At 49.1% G+C, this 18,565-nt stretch overlaps 1 protein-coding gene across 2 annotated transcripts in view; it reads right to left on the bottom strand.

Annotated features, from left to right (window-relative positions):
• Tmcc2 (transmembrane and coiled-coil domain family 2) overlaps positions 1-14,812 on the bottom strand; it is a 37,160-nt gene extending 22,348 nt beyond the window's left edge. Inside the window, exons 1-2 of one of the 2 annotated variants that reach the window (XM_057769714.1) lie at positions 14,103-14,812; positions 4,049-4,573 (exon numbers count right to left, since the gene is read on the bottom strand). In XM_057769714.1, the coding sequence (XP_057625697.1) occupies positions 4,049-4,573; positions 14,103-14,309 (732 nt within the window). In that variant the 5' untranslated portion in view covers positions 14,310-14,812. Of the gene's footprint in view, positions 1-4,048; positions 4,574-13,046; positions 13,537-14,102 lie in introns of those variants that run through there. The other variant, XM_057769715.1, reaches the window with a different exon arrangement.
• Between the last annotated feature and the right edge of the window lie 3,753 nt (positions 14,813-18,565).

Genomic DNA, 18,565 nt, shown 5'->3' with positions numbered 1-18,565 from the left:
CCTCAGACTTAACACAGCCAAAACTTAGCTCTGCTCGCTCCTCCCCCCACCCCCTGGCAAAGGAATAGCTGTTCAATTTGCCATCTTGCTGCTGTTCAGCTCACAGAAATTTCTTTTGTCTTGCAGCCAGGCCCCAAACCATGAGCCATCTTTGACTTCTGTCCCGTCATGCCCCGTATCCAATCCATCAGAAACCCTTGGCCTTAACATCTGAAGCAAATCAAGAGTTCAGCCAGCATCCTTTCTCTAAGCACCCCGCTCCAACCATCAGCTTTTCTGGAGTAAGTGTCAGCGTTCTACCACACTCCTGGCTCAACCTGTCCATTCTTACTGGGCAGTGCCAGGAATCTTGTATCGAGTTCTCTAGCAACCTTCCCTATCACTTGAAGAGAAAGAAAAAAAAAAACCCCAAAAATCCTTTTCCTGGCATACTGCCCCCCATGCAGTCTGCAGTGCTCCCCGTTCCTCCCCATCCCCCAGTCCAGCCTGTCCCTGATCTGATTCTGAGTTCTCTACTTTGCTATCTCCACTCCATATCCACACAATTCACCCGTCACGTTGTCAGAGAGGCTTTTCTGACCAACCTATCAAAATGGCATGCCCACCCACATCCTCTGCCTTCCTGTTCTGCTTCTATTTCGCTTCTCAGCATTCTTACTACCAAATACATTGCACAGTCATTTGGTGGTTATCTCCGCCCACTAGGATGGGGGATGTGTTGCTGCAGGAACTGTTCTTTCATTCACTGAATTATCCTCAATGCCTAGACTAGGACCCAGCACTTAGTAGATGCTCAATAAATGTTGTCAAATAAAGAGGAAAGCAGGAAGACCCCACTCGAGGGGGAGGGGAGGTCTGCTGACTTATGGCTGCCAGCTGAGGCTCTGCTGCAGACAGGTGGTCCAGAACCATCTGTGGAAAGCCCTTTTTCTTAAAGACACATAGAACCTGTGTTACATGCAGGATATATGAAATGGCTCAAAAACTCATGGCCAGAAACTGTTGCAAAGTCACCTCCGGGTGTGATCATTCTGCCAAAGCAAAACCTTGGGTCAGAGCCCCATCACTGACTACCAGTGCCAGCTACACATGCAGGGCAGCCTGGCGTGGTGGGGGTAGCAACGGGCTTGGGGTTAGGAAACCCAGGATCTACCACAACTGTGCTACAGGGCTAAGCTCTGGGGTTTTAACATGTCTCTTATAATCTGGCTCACCTGGCTTAGGGGACCGTTTTAATGATGTCCACACAAAAAGATGTCCACACTGGAAGAACATCCAGCCAGACCTAAGCCAGTGTCCACCTGGTGCTAGGCGGGCAGAATGGCTGAGTGCATTAACTTCCAAATGTTTCCAAAAGTCAAGATGCTCAGAAGTCACAGTCAATGTTAGGAAGCTCTGGATCTTGTGTAGGGAGTTGACCCTGTGCTAGTGACAACCTATAGCAGGAACAACTTTACAGCAGAGAGTCCTTGGAACCTTGATGCTGGAGAACCCACTAGCCCTCGTCCTCCCACACAGCTCCACACCACCGACCATTCTCCTACTCTCCCTTTTCCCACTGTGCCCATCCATCTTCCATAGGCAGGGACTTGTCCATCAGCAGGCTGTCCCCACAGCTCCTCTTCCCAAGGCAGCCCTTTCTCACCGCTCCTGTGCTCTAGAAGGAGGACCGCCTTCTTCCTCAAACTCTCACAGGCTGACCTGCCCTCATCGTTGAGGTCCTTGCTGTAACAAATTTCCTCCCTCTGCCCTCCACTCATCAGGCCGCCTTTATGTCTCTCTGACCTCTGCCACCATTTCCCAAGCTAAGCCATGTTCTTAGCTTCCCCTCTACCAAGTGGACTACCTAACCTCTCAGATCTTGACATATCAAATTAAGTCTCTCTCTATTCCTTCCTTGTCTGAGTCTTAGTTTCCATTTCCCAATATATTAAATCCTTTTCTTTTTCTTCTCCTCCTTCTCCTTTCTCCTCCTCCTCCTCTTCCTCTCCTTCTTTCTCTCCATCTCCTCCTTCTTTTGTTTTTTGTTTTTTTTTTCCAAGACAGGGTTTCTCTATGTAGCCCTGACTGTCCTAGAACTTGCTCTATAGCCCAGGCTGGCCTCAAATTCACACACACACACACACACACACACACACACACACACACACAAAAAAAAAAAAAACAACCCTGCCTGTCTCTGCCTCCCAAGTGCTGGGATTTAAAAGCATGTGCCACCACTGCCCAACATTTTTTCTTCTTCCAAGGATCAAATGTAGGGCCTTGTACATGCTGACACACTCAATCACTGAACTATATCCTTAGTCCTTGTTTTATTGAGAGTCTCACTGTATAACTCGGGTTAATATTGAACTCATGATCCTCCTGCCTCAGCTCCATAGTGTTGGGATTATAGCTATGTACCATAATGGCATCTCTAGCTCCACCTCCTCTTTAGGCTTTCTCTGTGCATTGGCTCTTTAACTCCCTCAGCTCTGAATCTCCTTTTTCCACCTCATCATCTTTCTTCACCTCCTTTTCTGCAGGCCAAGACGTCATGCTAGCCCTCTAATCCCAAGCTCTCTGCCATCTTTGACCTTTTGACATGCCTCCTGTCAATCAAGTCTTCAGCTCTGACTTTTCTTCTGCTGATGGAGAGAGAGACCACTAGAGGAAAATGAGTCACAGTCCCAGAGCCTTGGAAGGGCACCCAGGTGTGTGGAAGCAAACCTGCAGAGAGATGCTGTCGAGGCAGAAAAAGGAGGCAAGGAGGGAAGAAACCAATGTGGCAAAAACAGCAGGTCAGAGCTGGCTGCCTGTCCCTTCAATGCCAGTGCAATCTGACTTGAGCTTTCTCTTCACTCGAAATGCCCCTCTGAGGATCTGTCTCACCTACACCAGTGACTTCAACCTCAATACTCTTTTCACTCGCCAGCCAGTGGGCCCTTTCTACCTGGGCAGCTCCCAATGTACGTGCAGCAGGACAACCCCTTCCCTGGACCCTGCTCCTTCTTCCCTGACTTAGCCAGAGAGAGTGCCACTAAGCTAAGCCAGAAGTCAGAGGTTTCTCTCCTCCTCCTTCACTTCCATAGCCTCTTCCTACTCTCCAGAATCTGACTTCCTATTTGACATCTTCGTGGTTGCAGCTGCTGCAATAACTTCAAAGATGGTTTCCTTGGCTCCTCTTCTCTCCCACTTCCTAATCTACTGCCTGCTGTCCTCCTGCACTCTGTACTCACTTCCCAGCCTCCCTTCGCTTCACTTGACTCCCAGACAGGACACAGCATGACCCCCTGTACTCTGGCCTCTGCTTCCCCAAAAGCAGAAGCACCTTCCACCAGCTCCCTTGCTTTGCTGCATAACAACCTTCCCTCCCTCCTTAGAGATTTAGTTCAATAGTTTCCTCCAGAAAGTCTCGGTCAATTCCTCTCCACCCTGACTACTCTGTTTCCAAATCCCCAAAGCAGTCATGAGAGCCTTTCCACCCATTCTCTAGTGTTTCTAGATGATGGGCAGCATGAGGACAGCAAAGCTGGTTTGTTCACTCCTGTAACAGCCAATGAGGACTTGCTAAATATTTGTTAAACCAATAAACAAATGAGTTGGATCACATTCATGAAGGGCCAAATAACACTTCATGGATTCCTCCCCTTCTTTTCTGGTTGGTAATAATCACAGTGAAGATACTGTACCAGGTTCCAGTTCAGGAAGTTGCCTGTGCTAACTCATTCATTCCTCGCATCCCAGTTTCAATTGGTGATGCAGAGGAGCAAGGAGATTGAGTGGTCAGTTAATGATGCTAATAAGAGGGATAACCAGACTCCTGTCTCTTCAAAGCATCTTTAAGCAAAACAAACCAAAATTACTATCAAACAATCTAAGCAAATGACCATTTTTGAAAAACAATCCCCTCAACAAACAAAAATTAGCCCCTTGTGTTTGAATTGGTCATATCCTGACTTCTCAGCAAGGACAGATAATGGGGTATAGCAGGTGTAAGCAGTGCCAAGCAGGCCATCAATCAGCCTAACTTCAGAGGTTCTCTTGCGGCCCTCCTGCCGGGACTTACCTTGTCCCCCATGCCTTCGGCCTCCTCAGCCAAGAGGTACGCATTGCTGCCATCAGCCAGGAGCAAGGCTGTGTCGGTGGTAGAGGAGGAACGGGGTCGGCCCTGGTGCTGGTGCAGGATGGCGGCCAGGCTGCTGTCCTGGGGGGTCTTACGAAGCAGGTGAGGACTGCCACGCTGTGGCTCCAGGGAGCTGCTCTTGGCACGTCGGCTACTGCTCCCCCCACTGCTGTGCAGGCTGGCGCCCCGCTTGATGGAGGGCCTGGACCGGATCTGTTGTAACACCCGGTTGAAAGCCGTGGGTCGGGCAGGCAGGTCGTGCAGGGACACAGCATAGGAGACGCGGTGCATCTCCGGGGAGCGCTCCTTCTCATCTGGGGAGTCCTGATCCGATAGGCCCTGCTGTTGCTGCTGTTGCTGGGCCTCCTGAGATGCTTGGTGCTCCCTCTCCCGTGACCTGCGGCGGCTGTGAAACAGGTGCTTCAGGCCGTGGCCAAACATGGAGCCCTCTGAGAGCTGCTGGATTTTCTTAAGGAGGAGAGATAAAAAGTCCTGGTCAATGGAAAGCTCCTGCATGCCTTGTCAGGCGCGGGTGAAGAAGGGTCTATTCTTAGGAGACCAGAGCAGCTAGTACAGGCTTCCCAATGCTGGGATCCCTAGGGCTGGCCTGCCATGCTTACAAGGGCACCTACCCTTCCGTTCCTAAAGTAAGTTCAGATCTCTAAACAGGATGTTCTCAGACTGGAGCCTGGGGCTTAGTAGCAAGCACACAAGTAGTACACAGGCATTCCTGGGGCTGCATCCTTCTCGACTGGTCTCCCCAGACCCATCACCTCCCTTCTTCCATGTTAGACTGTCCTTCAGGCTGCACTGGGGCATTGAGACCACCAAACATCCCTTCCCAAAGAGGTCTCATTGTGAGATCGCTTGGAAAAAGCAGGACCACATAATCAGGTTATACCATTGAAGCAGGCTGTGCTAATTGTGTGTCCAGTACCTTTCCCCCTTTCTCGCCAACCAAACTACAAAGTGTTAATGTACCTTGCTAGAACTTTCAGCTTCAGCACATTTGCTTGTAGCTATGGTTTCTGAAACACCTTTGCTTTCTCGATAAAGGCACTAGTCTTTTCTAGTTCTCCCATCTGGAATGTGAAAATAGTATCTGAGGATGTAGTAGCCATCCTGTAACCATGAGATGATAGCTGATGATGGAAGACCAACACATCCAAGAAAACAGTCCATAAAACCTACCTCCGTCTACATGACTCTACTACAATCGTCTATTGTTAGCAGCCAGTGAAGTTCTGGCATAACAGACAATGAGATGAACGTTACTTTTCTGAGCCCAGAGTATCTACAGCAGAAATAGCTGTCCAGATGAGGGGATTCATTCCCCCTCAGACTAGAACCAAGTCCTGGAGCCTGGTGCCGCCCTCCTGTAGCAGTGCCCAGAGAGACTCCAGCTGCTATCCTCCCCAGCACTGCCCAGGATGAATGGGGCTGGTGCACGGGCTGCACCTTTCTCATGAGGAGATGGCTTATCTCTGTGCGGGCCGTGTCCTCTGTAGAGCTCCAGAGCTGTGGGAGGATGGGTGGGACTTAGAAGACAAGGGGAACTCTTCACTTTGACCTCTAAGAGAGAAACAGAGCCAAGTCACCTGGGGCTCAGAAGCCACAGCAGGGCTTTCTCCGTGCCAACATCCTATAACCTTATACAGCAACCTCTGTCATTAGAAAACAATTTAAGCAGTCCAAAAAAAAAAAATTTACACACACTAATTTTCTTCCTTATTTTCTTCTAGAAACAAACAGAGCAAAAGTTAGACCATGAAGAAACCAGGAAAGCACAAGTCTCCAGCTTTTGAGTGGCTGCCCACTCAATGCTGCGCACCACCACTGTCATTGCTAGCTGCACCCACACTCCCGTGTGACTACAAGGCCTGCACTGGCTCAGAAGGGAAGGAGCCTCATCTGAGTCCTCCAGTCAACCCCGGATGCCTACCACTTCACCGGCCACACATGTCCATCCTTAGAACTCCCCGCGAGCTGAGTTTTGAGCTCTGGAGGTGTGTTCTCTCCTGCATAATCTCATTGTTTCCCAGACACCCACAAAAGCAACAACCGCACACTTGCACCCACAGATAGAGAAATTATTCCTTCTCAAGAACTGAGGTTTGGGGTAACCCTAGAAACACGTCTTCTATGCCAGGTGTTCCCAGAGTTGCCTACTCTTCAGCAATGAGAGAGGCAGTACCCCAAGCCCACTTGAATATATACTGGGGAGAACCAAGATATCTAAGGCAGAGATAGGAGCATGCAGGTACCATAAACTTTGAGTAAGTCCGATCCTGGGCCTCCTGACCTACCTGAGCTACCCACCATCTTCCTCACATGGCCAGACTCAAGCTGACACAAGATTTCCCATGAGGCACCACAGAGGGGGCCTCTTGGCCCTGGTCTTTGCCCAACTGTTTTTGTTAAATATACTATATCCTCTGAACTTAATATTCTATTCTAGGCCATTCCTCCACACCCCATTCCTAACTTGCTTCTCTTACACAGAAGCCCCTCTTTCCTATTCACTCAGGGAGACAGTTTCCCCTTAAAGACTTTAGCTGAGGTCCTGGGTACACAGCCAGAACCTGGGAACTGGTGGATTATGGGGTGCAGGGGGAAGGTTGGAGAATCTCAACTACTCATTAGCCATATCAGCTTGACCCTGTCTAACTTATTTTTAAAACCATACAGAGTGCTTTTCAACTTATGGTATCTAACCTGAAGCTAGTCTTATTCCAGGAGTTAAAAACTGACAGGTTAAAGCAGCCACATTCCATTTTGCTGATAAAAAGCTGAGGCACATAAGAGTTAGATAGTTCATCCAAGCCAAAAAGACGAGCCTCCGACGTCTAGTCTAATCTACCGGCCCGCACCTGACATGAGGCTACAGTAGTTGTGGTGCTGTATGCTTCCTGGGACCCTAAGGCAGAAACCGCAGGGTTAGACAGAGGCCACTGAACTGTTCGGAGGTCTGCTCAGGGTTCATCATCGGACTTGGGCAAGCCTCGGACCACAGCTCTTCAGCTCTTCATTTCTCCCCTCCCCAGGTGCTCTGCAGGTAGATATGAAGGGAAAGAACAAAAGCCAAGAAACAATGTGGGGTGGGGAGGGAGTAAAAAGCAAGAATAGCAAGCAGGGTGACACACAGGCCAGCTGCTTCTACCTGTGGGTGTCAGGAAGACGGTTAAGGGTTTTGACATAACTAACATGAGGGGGGGGGGAATAAAAATCCTCAGTGCATATACATCCCCAGCCCCAAGTTTCAGAAGAGAGGAAAACCATGGCGACCAGCTCAAGGGAACTTCGCCACCAACGCAGCAGAAAGCGCCACCTGCTCTGACTAACAGGTTCCAACTTCTAAATGTCACTTGCTCTTCCACATTGACTTTTGCTTTCCTCCAGCTGCCAAAAGCCACTGTGATGGCCAGACAAGACCATGTGTCAGAGAGAGAGAGAGAGAGAGAGAGAGAGAGAGAGAGAGAGAGAGAGAGAGAGAGAGAGAGAGAGAGAGAGCTGTGAGGCTGGAGAGTCAGGGATGGGACACAAGCTCTTTATATCCATGGGCAGGGAGGTGCTACACCTGGGGGGAGCAGTGAGGGACTTGTACTGTCCCTTTCCTGGAACTGTCTTCAAGAGGAGGGAAGACCCAAGCTCCCTGGGTGACACTGTGCTCTCAGGAAGAATGGTATTCTTTCCTGAGAATGCCGTGGTTTCTGAACAGCAGGCTTTGGCTGTTCTCCTCCCTGGGTGTGGGCCCAACAAAAGGAAGTTTGCTTCTGATTCTGCAAAGACAGCTTCAAGAAGTCAAAAGGAAAAGGCTTCAGGGTGCAATGTCCTGGGCACCGTTTGGCCTAAAAACAGGACCTAAAGCAGTTTCCAATACCTGGGGGTCCTTGTGTTCTCCTCAATCCCAGAAGTGCTGAAAGGGTCTGGGGAACCTGGAACTAACGATCCCCAGATGGCAACTGTTTAGCCTTCCTTCACCTGGTCTGACATTCCCTCTGCCCCATCACAGATAGGGCGCCCGGGTCACCCTGAGCCTTTATAAGCCTGGGTCGCCAACGTCTCCTCTATTTATAGGGTCTCTATGGAAACAGGGCCAGCGTTAGAGAACGAGTTACCGGGAAAACCCACAGAAGCAGCAGAGGTGGGCCACAGAGGGGCTGCAGGGAAGGTCTATTGCTCCAGGCTTCCTGTGCTGACCACAGAGTGATGGAGAGGCAGCAGCTGCTGGTTCCCAGTCTACTCGGGGTTTCTATTGGCAACATGCACAGCGATGGAAGGTTTCTGGATTCATTCTTCTTCGCCAGGATCAGTTCACATTCAAAACAACAAAGCAAAGCAGAGCTTACTTAACCCGGGAGCAGCTGAGGCCGAGTCTGACCCCCATTTGAATTCTTGCACCTTTCTTACTTAGAACAGTTGGACTGGAGTTAAGGAGGGTCAGTGGAGAAAGGTCACCTCATCCACTGGGGTCTCTGGACAGAACTAACTTATGCACACTAGAACAACAGACTTTTATTAAAGCTGCCACTGTGATGTGTCCTCTCTCTGCCTCTTCCCATTGTCACCCATCCCTGTCCATCTGCCCACTCCATAAAGCCTTCTCTGGCCGTGCCAGGGTCCGTGGCCTCCCTCTACTCTGAACCCATGAGGGCTCATTATCTACATCACTCATTCTGAGATTCATCATGCGCTGTCTTGCGACTCCACTCCCAGTGCCTGCTCCAAGGGCTTCTCACCCACCAGCTTGCCGAATCCTTGACAAAAACAAGTGACTGAGGAGCAGCCGCTATAGCTGTCTCGCCTCTTACCCGACAGAGACCCCAGTGCAAACATGGCTATTCCAATTTATTTATTTGTCCCAAGTCTACAAAACTGTCCTAAAAAGTTATGTAATCTTTAGAGAACTACCTTTTCCAAGGGCTTAATCTTTTCTAAAACTTTAAAATGCTCAATTGAGCAGTTTTTGCTTGTGTCTAAAATCCAGATCCCTCCTGCTATGGCTTGAACCCCTGGCTCCATTTATCATCTTAGTCACTTGCCAAGAATGTGTTGGCTTGGCAGGAGAATGAACTTACTGTCCCCACAAGTGGCTCAGGGAGGGTTTGCTGGGGATTCATGCCCTTGCAGCCAGCCTCATCCTGCAGTGGATATCACTTAGCTAACTTGGCTGGAATGAGGAAACCTTTGGTAGTTTGCTTTGAGAGGTCAAATCCAAAACCTGCCTCCCTCCCCCACCCCAAGCAGCTTTGTTTTAACTTCTTAATTCAGGTGAGAGACACCTATGTTTGGACCCTTGTTTAGCCAGAGCCTTGGTCCAGAGATGCACCATTCTAGTTGGTGGGGATTTCCAAGGGAGATGGCAAGTCGCATGGAAGAGGTAAACACGAGTGATTCTGGGTTAGCAGTAAGACCACCCAGCCACACCCTGAGAACTCACCAAGCCTCTCGTTGTCCATAGTATCATTTACCCTCACCTCTATATTCATAATTTATTGAATGTTTCAACTTCTTATAGAGGAAGGCATTTTTAATGGGATTGGCAGCTAAGCCGCAACTGGATACACACCAAGAGGAAGCATGTTCTGTAAACTGAATTGCAACTAGGGCATCTGGGAGGGAATCTAGAACCCAATATGTGGCAGGGGAACAGAGAGCTTCGTTTGCCACATGCTTTCCTGCCGGCCCTAGTTCCTGCTGAGCCCACACGTAGGGCTGCTCTGAATACTGCTGCAGGCTATAGGGGTAGGGGCAGTCCTGGGCCTCGGGATCCTCTGTCCTGAGGTATAGACGGGTACAGATGGGTCGAAACCAGCAACTTCAGCCTTCCTCAGTGCTCTCTGGCCCCTGACACTGACAGGGATGGGGAAGAGGGCAAAGACTGTACTGAGGTCTTGGTTCTCGTCATCTTATTATCCTAGCTAGAAATTCTCCTCTCATTTGTTAATTAGCTCTCTGCCCTTTCTTTGATATCCTGATCTAAAGCCATCTCCTCTTCAAGCACCCTTCTTGTTTCCCATTCCATTACAGGGTGTTCCAAGTATACTGAAGCCTGAGGGTTTTCCTGAAAGCGTTTCATCCTGGCGTTGCCTTGCTGAGAAACTAAGTTTCCATTTCTTGGGTTAGGTCTCCCTCAAGTCTATCTCCCCTGATGAAATCTATCTCAGGGGTCCGTATCCCACAGAGTGCAGGCTTCAAGCCCGAGCACACCATTTCTAAATGACAGCAGGACTCTAGGGCATAGTACCGTCCCAGGTAGCCCTACCCCACAGTCACCGAATCATCTAAAGTCCCAGGAAACCCACATGCCTTTATACCCCACCCCCAAAGTAGCTGGTCTTCTCCTTCATTTAAAAACTGATACCACATTTCAACCAACAGATGCTTGGGAATGCCAGTGTTATTTTCTTGACTTTGGTGGCGAATAGATGATCTGTCTATTTTTGCTTTTATTAAACTTTATTCATGTCTCTCTGTGGACACTTTTTTATAATCAAGTCCCACTTCACTGTTTATAATAACATCTTCCCCTCTGAAAGTGTCCAGGATCTGTTGACTGCACAAACATACCCTCTTGCCAATGCACTGATGAACAAGAAAGGATCGTGAGCCATTTACAGGGCCCTGAAGCACCTTAGAGCACCTGTACAGGAGAACCACTAGGATTCAGCTGTGGCTTTCCCTTGGCGTGGTCTGTTGTCCTCTATGCTCCTCACTCAGTAGGAAGGGAGAAGAGGGTATAGTATGAACAGAAGGACATGGTCTGAACCATCCCAAAGGATTCTGGAGTGAAAAGTGCTTACAACCAGATGGGAACAATGGGTGGTGGAACTTCCCCCTTTTCTTCGGGGAATGACCATGATACTGCTCAGAAATCCCAGGGGGAAATCCGGCTTCTATAAGGAGACAGAGCACCTCTGGAAACTTTCCCTGGCCAGCATCCCCAGGCTTTCCTTTCAGGAAGGGCTGTGTTCCTGAACTGAACAGTGGGGTTGGAACGGTGGGAGATGGGCAATGCCTTTGCCCAATCTCAGGCTTACCAAGCTCTCAGGACAGAACCACACACTCAGCTCAACCGTTCACCCAGGCCCTGACTACATGCTGCATTCTGGACAGGATCTCTGTCTATAGAGTTCTTCTAAGCTCCTCTCCACACCCCTTCGCACTGTAGCCAGTCTCCTTGCTGGAGAATTCTGTTACACTTTTGGACAGCCAGCAGACTCTGTGACAAGTCACCAGCATCTATTCTCAACAAGCAGGGACTCGGAGAGCAGCAATGGATGGGATCAACAGAACAAATGAATGGAGACATAAGCTTGGGTGGTTAGACAGGAATCCATGCTAAACTGTTGCTACCCTTACACACTGTCTGCTGAGATCTCCCCTGGAGGATACTTGCTTATGTGAAGTTGTGGCAAGCCTCAGAAGTGTTTACACAAGCCTCCTGTGGGGCCAGGCCCATTTGCAGGTTGCTTTTCTGTTATAGTTACAATTAAAAACTGCTACTACGTAGCTATTTTTCTCCCTCCCCCACCCCACGGGTCCTACCCACTCCATAATCACAGATTTCAGGCTAGCATACTCAAGACTCTAGTTATGATCTCAGGACGTCCACCCCCACACCCATCCGTACACAAAATAAACCGAGAAATGCACAACACACAATATGATGTTTCTTAAAGGACCAGAGACAGTAGAGGCCCCTGACAATGCTGGCCATCACTAGTCAAACATTCAGATGCTTCTAGCAAAGACGGGAATTTTTTGCTTCCTCTCCTACCATGGAGGTGCTTTAGACATAGCCTTCCATGCTTTTGCTCCTTGCTCAAGATGACTTCCTCCATGACACTCTATCAGTCACAACCCCGGAGCTGTCATAAGAAAATAGAAGTGGAACTAAGGGACTGAAAGTTCCTATCTCCAAGTTCAAAATGAAAGCAAAAGCAAGCCAGGGCCGCTGAACAGCATCAGCTAAACACAAGTATGGGACAAATGGTATCACAAATTAAAAAGGAAACATGTCCTTTTCGGTACCATCATCAAATTTAGAACAAGTCAACTTCTACCCACTTCTAGAGACAATGATGAAATTTTTCCACTGAACTGTCAGCCGTGGAAAACTTGCCCAGCAATGGAAAACAAGTTTGGCCACACTCCAATATCCCTTGTCTCTTTCCTCTGAAAAGTTAAGTGACATTGCCAAACTGGGGTGGCCCCCACGCCACATCTGTGGAGAAGTCTGTCCTGCAGTAAACATGTTGTGATGAAGAGGACAGAGATAAACAGGCAGGAGAGCTCTGCTGGCCTCCCTGCGCTTGCATGAGCTGCACTTGCCACATTCTCCTTGTTTGGGTCCACACTGCCGGGCTGGGTGGAGGTGGGGCGTGTGTGGAGGGGAGGGTTCTTAATTCTCAATTCTCCTTCAAGACAGTCTAGCCGTTAATATGTTACAGTCAAGTGCGGAGCTGTTGCTCTGTCTGCTCCTGACCAAAATGGGTGTCACCAAAAAAGGTAATACAGGAGGATACAAACACCAACCTTCAGGCAGCTTCCCATACACAGGGATACTGTAGCCCCCATATCACAGCTAGCAGAGGGAGGCCAAAAGATCTCCCCCCCTTCCCCGTTCCTCTCTGCTGCATTAAAGGGACTTCTTTGTGCTTGTCATCTCTCTTAAAACAGAAACATGTCACTTGGGGGAGGGAGTGACACTTCTTGGGGTCTGATGAAAATCACAAGCTTTGTGAAGGGAACCTAGGTGTTCAACAGAGCCTATGGTTAGACATAAGGTTGGTGAACAAGAGGTCAGATTTGCAAAACTTCCACAAAATTTTACAAGACCACACAAGGAGTAAGGGGCTCCCTTCCCCCAAGGGACACAAATGAACACACACACACACACACACACAGACACACACCACAAAAGAACACATGCACTTACCTGGCTTCCTGACTCTGATCTCTTTAGGCCAAAGAAGGAATGTCATTGGCTTTCTCTGGAGAGCTCCTCAGTGCCCACAGCCATAGCGATGCGGTTTTAACCTAACGGGAGTCCTTTCTGCTCCCCTAACCCGGACCCTGCACCCTCTCCAAAGAAAATTCCCAAGGCATCAATCCCCAAGGCATCTAAGTTCCTGCCTGGGGCTGACATCTCTCTCAGCCCAGTAGTGAACTGGCCCGAGGAGCCTGAGCTGGCAGTCCTGGCGGTAACTCCAGCAAAGGCGCATTATTTATCCCGGCTGCTGCAGTAATTGACATAGAGATATATTCAATACAGCTCGCCGATTGTCTAGAAGACTTCGGGCTGGAAAATAAACAGCTCCGTGTGAACGGCCTTTTCCAATTCTGGTTCTGGCTGCCGGCTCAGCATGTGTGCAACTTGAACCGAGGCCCCAATCAGCCCAAGCTCTGCCCTGCCACCTGTCAGTTCTCCACCCTGGGGGTTGGTTCAGCAGGCAGACCGGGATCTCCAAGCACTAGCTTAACCTCTGGCTCCACCTAACGGCAAGACATCTACAGCCCCCTTTCATAGATAGACAAACTGAGCTTCGTTCAGGGAGGTGCTCAAAAATCCCACCTGGAGAAGGCTAATTGGCATAGGAAGGTAGCGGTAACCTATTTAGCATCCCGTGCGGCAATCTTCTTCCCCAGCCTTCCTACAGAAGGAAGAGTACTGTGAACTTTCTAAGTTAGCATCTTGGATCTCTCCAACCCTTTGTCTGCAAATAGCATTTCACACACGTTCTTCAAACAATCTCGGATGAGTGAGTCATTAGACCGTTGGCTGAATAATGAAGAACACAGAGGCCTGAAATGGAACTGATAGACAGGCACAAACAGTACCTAACTTGCCCCTCCGGTCCTAGCGGGAACGTCGTTCATCCTCTCTGACCTCTGCGAGCTTCTCCATCACTTTTATTCTGTTAAGACACTTCTGCGTGGGGTGGGGAAAGCTACGTGGCGAGCTGGGCTTGCCTGGGGGACGGTCTGAGCTCACCTTTAAATCAGGAGGCTTGCTTCGGGGACCCGGGTTGGGTGCCACCGCAGCGCCAGCATCTGAAGTTGGCCCGCCAGCGGAGTTTGCACCCGAGGCCTCCCCAGGCCGGAGGTCTGCGCCTGGCAGAAGGCAAACGGCATCTTCCATCCCAGCCCCATCCTCCTCGCCCTGCTGTTGCTGCAGCTCGTCCGATTTGCACCTCTTCATGGTGTAAGTGGGTCGGCAAGGGGAATCTGTCCTTCTAGCGTGCTGTATTGAGGGAGACCGCACCCCCTCTTGCACTCAAAAGACCTGGGGTTTAAATTATGGACGAGGGGAGTAGGCAGATCACGAGTTCTTGAATTTAAGAAAATATCTTTTTAAAGGAGGATGAGGGAAGGGCGAAGAGGGGGAGGCTTGGGATAGTTCATTCCGACCTGGGGAGCGGAGGCAGGTGGCGGGCGAAGCCGGGCTGCAGGAATCCTTGGGCAGTCACTGGCGGGGAGGAGGGTCGTTCCCGACCCCCAAACTTTCTGCCTCAGGGCCGCGCAGGGCGGCGGGAAGCTGGACCACACGGTGCATCCCTGCCCGCAGGCCGGGCTGCTGGGCCAGGCAGGGCGCGCGGGAGCCGGCCGGGCGGGTCCCGTAGGGCCGCCCTGGGCCCCCGGCCCCGCCGCCCGCCGCCGCCCCGCATGGGCCTGCCTCCTCCCGCCGCGCGCCCCGCTCCTCGCCAGCCCCAGCGCAAGGCTGCGGCCACAGCCCGCCGCGAGAGCGGCCTACCCCGCCCGGGCCTCCGCCCGCCGGCGCCAGGGCGAGGCGAGCGCAGATGGCGCCGCCCGCCAATGGGAAGGCCGGAGGGCTGCGCGGCGGCGCGCGGCCACCGCTGTAGGCTTGGTTGCACCGCGCGTCCCCCGGGAGGGTCTGGAGGGCGACATGAGTCTGCGTTGGAGCTCTGCAGAGAGCCGGCTCTGGAGCGACCTCTCCCAGGCTAGGCCTTTATAATCACCCCGCCTACTCGCTCTGTTGGGGGGCACGGTAAGGTGTTTATCATCACTCCCCTAACTTTGCACCTTATGTTATACCCGTCCCTTCAGTTAGGGACAGGCTGGTCCCTTCTAGGATACGTGATCTGAGTCACAAACCTATGCCTACATTCATAGCCACAAAAGCAAAGAAGAGGGTGTGTTCCGCCACATTGCTCCTTTCTCTGTTTTAAATACACATCTCATAAGAACTTAGGCTTTACATTTGGAAACTAGGTACACAATAACATGTGAGAGTCCCCTGCTCCCTGAACGCAACGTTTAAGCAAGGATGGGTTGTTACTGGTAGGTATTAATGAAAGATACTGCAGAATAGAAGAGGAATGCTAATTTTTGCCCTATACAAGCACTGAGTGATTTGGAAGATGAGGGCCGATGTTGGGGTTACCAAGAAATGGGGAGCAGTAGTATTCTACTAGTAGTATTAATAATTGCTCTTCTCCCTGCAAACGGTATGCCTGCTATGGCAGTGATGGATTGCCCTTATTCAGAGGGCTGCAATTGTCAAGGCTTAAACAGGGACCCGCAGCATCAGTGTTACTCAGGAACTGGACAGAAATACAAATTTCCGGACACTATTAAATTTAAAGTTCTGGACCCAGAGATGGATGTTTCACTAGCCCTTTGAGTAGTTCTGTGGCATGCTAGCATCTGAGAGCCACTGGCCTGGGCTGCTGGGAAAGGCTGATCCTGTGAGTCACACAGCTTTCTCTGGAGGATTTTACAGTTTACCAATCTTGTTCACACTCACCAGGCCATTCAAGCCTCACTTCAGTCCCACTAGTGTGTGAGTTTCCTGACTCTGTTAAGCCTTTCCCCCCCCATTCCAATCCCTTATTTTGATGTGTATCCTAAAAGAGACCAAGTTGTTAAGAATTTACTACAGTCAGGGAGCCACTTTCTAAACTAAGCTGCTCCATTTTTAGAAAATTGGAATTTAGAATGGGCTGGGAATGTAAAAAAAACACCCCCCAGATCCACTGCACAGTATCAGGCACAGTTTGGGAATGCAAAGCCATAAGCTTTTCGAATTTTCAATGGTGCGGAATGGCGGCGTGCCAGAGCAGATCGTGGGTAGACTAGACAGCGGGAGGGGGCAGATTCCCTTGGTACAAGGTATAAAGGAGAGGAGCAGACTGCTCTCTGCCTGAGCTGGGAGAACTGCAGAAGCCCCGTACACCTTTTCTCTGTTTTAAATACACACCTCGTGACAGAGAAAGGGGTGGCAAGGAGTGTGGAGCGCACAGTGGGCCCACCCTGACCTTTGATCATGAACTGACTCCGAGCCGAAGAAAAGCAGATGGGGTTCTTCAGGAATCCTTCAAGAGTGGGACTGACGAGATGACTCAGCAGTTTCAGCACTGAATGCTCCTTCAGAGAACCCCGGTTCCATTCTCTGCACTCAAATAACAGCTAACAGCGGTCTACAACTCCGGTCCCAGGGGATCCAACACTTTCTCTGGCCACCTTCTTCTAGTCTGGCTGGCAGACAGGCACAGACATAAATGCAGGCAAACACTCGTACATATAAAAATAAAGTAAATAAATGCATAACAAAAACTTAAAGACCTTTCAGGAAACAGAAACCATCATAAAATTTTATTTATACCTCATTTCATTACCAAATGTTCACCTTAAGTTTGATTGTTTGTTTGAGGCAGCACCTCACTATAGACAGCTCAGTCTAGCCTCTAAATTGTGATCCTCCTGGTTCAGCCTCCCAAGGACTGAGATCACAGGCATCTGGCTTGTTTGATTGTTATATTATCATATACTTACACATGATGTTCAAGGTATCAAACATCAACGGGAAGTCTTTGGTGTTTTTCCTAAAATCCACCTTGTTTTCCTTCTTTTGGGGGTGTGCTATTGAGAACTGAACCCAAAGACTCACATACACCAAGTTTATACACTACCACTAAACTGCATCTCCATTGCTAAGCTGTGCTCAAGTTTCCTAGTTATTTGGAAAGTGGGGTGATGACTCTCTTTTAGAGTACATATTGAGTAATATGTATAAGGCATTTAGACACCACCTGGCCAGGAGTAGAGGCCCTGACTTCTATCACAGATGTCATCCAGTTTCCAGATGGTTCCATAAAATTCAGATCTGCCCCAGCCATTTCTGAACTTCACAAAGGGACACCCCATAACAAATATGCTACCTTCAAAGGACATTTGGGAGTGATGTCATGGGAGAGACCTGGATACCCCACAACTGCTGGCTTGAAGTCAGTGGTAGAATTCCATTGGAACTCTAGTAAACAAGTACTTGAGATATACACAACTCAAAAGTACTTTGGCTGATAGAAATTCTGCTTAAAGTATTGAATCGATCTGTTCCCGAACTGTTCTCGGTGGCTTTGAGAAAATACAAGCACAAACTATATGCTTATATTTAAGATATGACAAACATTTGCAGACTCACAAAGCAAGAGGCCATGTTTGGCATATAGGAGTAGAATTTTCCATTCTGTTTTGATGCATCTATTTTAAGTAAATATAACGTAGTGAGAAGAATGCTAGCTTTATGTCAGGGATTTTATGTGAGCATTCTGGTTCTGTTTGGGGCAACCAAATCAATGAACCTCGTTGACCCACGTTCTTCTCAGTTGTGATTCATGTGCTCACATTGCTGTTGTGAAGAGCCAAGTGGACAGGGCCTACAAAATGCCTGTGTGGAACACACGGCTGATGCCAGTACACCTGAATGAAGCTAGTGATGGATCCGCGCCCCTAGGTTGTATGAGAACAACAGAATTGACCTACTAAACATTCTCTTTAATAGAAATCTCAATTAGCATAATAAACAAAGTCAGCCCTCGCTGGTACGACTTTTGCTAACCTGGTGAATACATATACAAATAAAAAGGAGTGTCCCAGAATCCTGTGCCCTTGTCAGCACCCAGGTCAGTTTGATGAACTGATGCTTTTTCCTACAGAGGGTAAAGTGTGAAGATGGGCAGGTAAGACTAGAGTGGGTGAACACTTCTTTCTATAAAAAACAGTTAGGTCTGAAAAATAGGTTTCTCTTTTTCTTAACAGTGAGAGACTTCTAGAGCATCCCAGAAAATTGCTAGTATTTTTTTTAAGCTCTATTAGGAGTTAGGAATTTGTATTAAACCTTTGAGTTTTTTGTTTTTGTCTTTGTCTGGTGGAGTCTCATGAGTTGAGGCTAGCCTCTAACTCACTACCGTAGCCAAGGATACTTTGAACTTGGCCTCCACTTCCTTAGGAATTAATTTTAAAACAACATTGAAACAGGGAATGAATAAGGAGCTGTCAAGTTGCTGGGGAGCTATTTTAAGATTCAGCATACCAAGCAGACTGGAACACTTAGGAGGGAAAAGCACTCTCGGGACTAGTTATCATTTTGATCACTGTATTTTGATACCAATGTCATTACAAATATGTCTTTGTTAATGTAGTTTCTTCTTTTCT

The sequence above is a fragment of the Chionomys nivalis genome, chromosome 5 (genome assembly GCF_950005125.1).
Source record: "Chionomys nivalis chromosome 5, mChiNiv1.1, whole genome shotgun sequence".
NCBI lineage: Eukaryota > Metazoa > Chordata > Mammalia > Rodentia > Cricetidae > Chionomys > Chionomys nivalis.
Note: the sequence above shows the minus strand (reverse complement) of the source record. Positions and strands in the feature narration are given on the sequence as shown.